Below are 3,602 nucleotides of genomic sequence, written 5' to 3' on the forward strand. Positions count from 1 at the left end.
CATGTCTCAGCCTCCCGAGTAGCTGGGACTACAGGTATGCACCCCCAGGCCTGGCTATGTTTTTTTTTTTTTTTTTTTTTTTTTTTTTTTTTTTGGGGTTGGGTTTTTCCCTGTTTGCCAGGCTTGTCTCAAACTCCTGACCTCAGGTGATCCACCCGCCTCGGCCTCCCAAAGTGCTGGGATTACAGGCATGAGCTACTGTGCCCGGCCCCACTGTATAGACATGAACTTTAGCTATTCCTTTTCTGGTGAGCATTTAGGTTTTTCCTGTTTTAAAAAAAATTCTAAGTAACACTGTAAAATATTAGTACAAAATTTTGACCACATCCCTATTTCTTTTGTACAGATTTCTGGAAGTGAGATTTCAGGTCCTAAGAGTTATGAACATTTTTGAGGTTCTTGATAATATTGCCAAATTGCTCTCCAGAAAAGTTGACCAATTTACATCCAGTTTTTCAACTAAAAATCTTAAGATTTTTTTCAACTCAAAATTTTCAGTTAACAATCTTAAGAAAAACTTGACAAATCCTGAAACTTCTCTTTATGCTTTGATAAGTCCATTCTGCTCATCTGTCAAAGAACCACTTCCTGTGTCATGGCTTGTCACTCATTTTTTTTTCTTTTTCTATTTTTTTTTTTTTTTTTTTTTTGAGATGGAGTTTCGCTCTTTTTGTCCAGGCTGGAGTGCAATGGCGTGATCTCGGCTCACTGCAACCTTCGATTCCCTGGTTCAAGTGATTCTCCTGCCTCAGCCTCCCCCGTAGCTGGGATTACAGGCACACGCCACCACGCCTGGCTAATTTTGTATTTTTAGTAGAGTCAAACTTTCTCCATGTTGGTCAGGCTGGTCTCGAATTCCCGACCTCAGGTGATCCACCCGCCTTGGCCTCCCAAAGTGCTGGGATTACAGGCATGAGCCACTGCACCCGTCCTGTCACTTCATTTTTATAGTGCTACAAAACCATGTTTTCTCCTCTCTGTTCATGTTCCCTTTTCTGACTCCATCTCTGCGTTTTTGTATGTTCCAGGTTCAGGTGTGGGACACAGCAGGTCAGGAACGTTTCCGCAAAAGCATGGTCGAGCATTACTACCGCAATGTACATGCCGTGGTCTTCGTCTATGACGTCACCAAGATGACATCTTTCACCAACCTCAAAATGTGGATCCAAGAATGCAATGGGCATGCTGTGCCACCACTAGTCCCCAAAGTGCTTGTGGGAAACAAGTGTGACTTGAGGGAACAGATCCAGGTGCCCTCCAACTTAGCCCTGAAATTTGCTGATGCCCACAACATGCTCTTGTTTGAGACATCGGCCAAGGACCCCAAAGAGAGCCAGAACGTGGAGTCGATTTTCATGTGCCTGGCTTGCCGATTGAAGGCCCAGAAATCCCTGCTGTATCGTGATGCTGAGAGGCAGCAGGGGAAGGTGCAGAAACTGGAGTTCCCACAGGAAACTAACAGTAAAACTTCCTGTCCTTGTTGAAACCAAACGGTGTAAATACAAGATAAATTATCACTGGAGTTTTTCTTTCCCTTTTTTCTGTGCCTGCATAATGCTGACACCTGCTTGTTTCCATACAAATTGATATCAAAATAAAATTTGTATAGATTATCACATGGCTTTTTGTCTTGCTTTCCTCCAAGACATTCCTGATTGTGATGAGTGGAACAGGCAGTTTGTCTTACTAGAGTAATATTCCCCATGCCAGTGGCACACTCCCTGCCAGCTTTCTAGGCTCTCTGAAATTCTCATCGTTTGAGTCAATTCTTCAGGACTAATTCATTCTCTCACTCAGTGTAATCAGTGGGCAGAAACACCCGGTGGGGTTGGGGCACAGGCCAGATATGTTTTTCTAGAGAGCAAGTATAGGCAGAGTGATATAGAGAAGTATTGAAAGGAGATGTGGACTCATTGGTATTTCCTAGGTTCCCTAGATATGTGCCTTGAATGCCCGGATAGACTACTCTCTCCGTATTTTCCAGTTTAAAAATAAAAAGTATGCCCGGACGCAGTGACTCACGCCTGTAATGCCAAGACTTTGGGAAGCTGAGGCGGGCAGATCACTTGAGGTAGGAGTTCCAGACCAGCCTGGCCAACATGGCGAAAACCCGTATCTACTAATAATACAAAAATTAGCCAGGCATGGTGGCACATGCCTGTAATCCCAGCTACTTAAGGGCTGAGGCAGGAGAATAACTTGAACCCGAGAGGTGGAGGTTGCAGTGAGCCCAGATTGTGCCACTGAGCTCCAGCCTGGGTGACAGAGTGAAACCGTGTCAAAAAAAAAAAAAAGGGGGACAGTTTGTTCAATGGGCCCGATTACTTCCAGAATAGTTAGATTCTGCTTCCTATTTTTCATCAATCAGTCTTGAACCCTAAGGCTGTTCCCACTGTGACCCCCACCCCCACTCTTTCTTGGATAGGCAGGGCTGAAGCAACAAATATCTATCATGTCCCCAGGCCTTTGCTAGGTGCTAGGGAAGAAATGTTACAAGAGGATACGTTCCCTATGTTCAGAGACCCTATGATCTAGTTGCAGGAACTATGTACACACTGAAACTACATGCAAACAAAAACTAGACAACATTACCAAGTGTGAGGCTGTGCCATGGGAAGTGAGAGCATTATATTTTCAATATCAGGGAGGGCTCACAGGAAAATACTTAGATTTGTTTTGTATGTTAACTAACGTGTAAGGTTTAGGTTGGTAAAGAAGAGGGGAGAAGAGTGGGCAAAATCAGGGGGGCAGGAATGACCTTGGAAGTTGGAAGAGAGGACAACTGGGGATCTGGCCCAAGGAGAGCTGAACAGCACTAGTGGGAGCTGAGATTGGGGAGGGCTTGTGCATCAGGCAGAACAGTTTGGAGATTTTTTTTTTTTTTTTTTTTGAGACAGAGTCTCGCTCTGTTGCCCAGACTGGAGTGCAGTGGCGCGATCTCAGCTCACCGCAACCTCCACCTCCCAGGTTCAAGCAGTTCTCCCTGCCTCAGCCTCCTGAGTAGCTGGGATTACAGGCACCCGCCACCACGCCCAGCTAACGTTTGTATTTTTTAGTAGAGACAGGGTTTCGCCATGTTGGCCAGGCTGGTCCCAACTCCTGACCTCAGGTGATTCGCCTGCCTTAGCCTTCCAAAGTGCTGGGATTACAGGCGTGAGCCACCGCGCCCACCCCAGACTTGCTCTCTGAGCCAATGAGAGCTCTTGGTAGTTTTCCAGCAGGCGAGTCCTATAGTTATTTCTTATACATCTGGTCCTATTATTGATACGAAAGTTCCTTGTCCAATTGTGAAAGTAACTAAAAGTGGCTAGTAAAGACTTGTCTACAATAGCTCCAGGTGGATTTCTTTGCATGAAAGATGGTGTGCTCCTTCAGGGGTCTCTCTTGTTGGAATCCCGCTCTGAGGGGGTCTTGGGAAGACAGCTCCTGAACACTTTCCTCTGTTAGGTGTGTGGAGCTCTGCTCCTAGACAGCGAAGGGTAACACACACCAGATGTGCTTCCCACCCAAATAAAGAGCTTGTCTGGTCCTGCCTGGCTCATCCTTGCAGCCCTCTCTACCGCATCCCATCGCCACCTGGCCTCAGACTCAGTCCAGTCACC

At 46.1% G+C, this 3,602-nt stretch overlaps 1 protein-coding gene across 1 annotated transcript; it reads left to right on the forward strand.

The window, feature by feature from the left end:
- The first annotated feature begins 941 nt into the window (after positions 1–941).
- LOC111532719 (ras-related protein Rab-33A) lies at positions 942–1,613 on the forward strand. The gene has a single exon (XM_023199767.1). It carries the CDS (start codon positions 984–986, stop codon positions 1,482–1,484), a length of 501 nt encoding a protein of 166 aa, XP_023055535.1. The 5' UTR covers positions 942–983; the 3' UTR covers positions 1,485–1,613.
- Positions 1,614–3,602: the final 1,989 nt, after the last annotated feature.

This window comes from Piliocolobus tephrosceles, unplaced genomic scaffold (genome assembly GCF_002776525.5).
Source record: "Piliocolobus tephrosceles isolate RC106 unplaced genomic scaffold, ASM277652v3 unscaffolded_14473, whole genome shotgun sequence".
NCBI classification, from domain to species: domain Eukaryota; kingdom Metazoa; phylum Chordata; class Mammalia; order Primates; family Cercopithecidae; genus Piliocolobus; species Piliocolobus tephrosceles.